General features: G+C 32.2%; 1 protein-coding gene across 1 annotated transcript in view; it reads left to right on the top strand.

The window, feature by feature from the left end:
- Positions 1-559: 559 nt before the first annotated feature.
- LOC107578540 (protein FAM3C-like) overlaps positions 560-723 on the top strand; it is a 4,504-nt gene continuing 4,340 nt past the window's right edge. The window contains exon 1 of the mRNA XM_016264485.1: positions 560-563. Coding sequence (XP_016119971.1) covers positions 560-563 — 4 coding nt within the window. The remainder of the gene's footprint in view (positions 564-723) is intronic.

The raw sequence follows: 723 nt of genomic DNA on the forward strand, positions 1-723 counted from the left end.
AATTTTAAAGATGAGACTTTGTTTCTCATCAAAAACTATTTAGTATGGACTTTATAAACTCAAGAATATGGAACTTTTTTGTTTACAGGACTTTTGAAACTGGCAGTGCTGGTTTCTATCTTGTTTCTAGCTGTGTTCCTGGCATTTGAGCTATTGGAGAGCAAAGCTAATTTTAATTTGGGCAAAGTACTTGGTGAGTTCATGCATGCAACCATTTTCTGCAACTTCCTTTACACACACAGAACATATTGATCTGAAACTACACGCCTTTTGTTAGTAAAAATAAATAATACACTTGTTTGGTTAAAGAATGATTTTGCATTTTTCAGTGTTTGACATGGCACACTGCTATTTGCTAATCGACATCTTTTTCTCTACAGCACGATATGCACCCGCAGAGACTGTATGTGAGTACATATTTAATTTTTTTTGCTGTGCAGAAATCAATAATTTCCTTACCTGTTACTGCAGAGTAATTATAGTATGAATGATTCATATGTAGGTTATTGGTGTGACATGAATATATATATATATATATACATATATATATATACATATAATGGGTGTTATATTCTTGATATTCAGAGTTCCATAGGTCACATTAGATGTGTTGGGCAGCTGCCATTTACTTTAGTGCTTTGATAAAGTAGGTGTATTTGGGTGTGATCTTTTTTTTTTTTTTTTATAACTTCATCTACTTAAGAAGTGTGTCGCAAGACATAA

Source organism: Sinocyclocheilus grahami, unplaced genomic scaffold, assembly GCF_001515645.1.
Source record: "Sinocyclocheilus grahami isolate Dianchi unplaced genomic scaffold, SAMN03320097.WGS_v1.1 scaffold10786.1, whole genome shotgun sequence".
Classification (NCBI taxonomy): domain Eukaryota; kingdom Metazoa; phylum Chordata; class Actinopteri; order Cypriniformes; family Cyprinidae; genus Sinocyclocheilus; species Sinocyclocheilus grahami.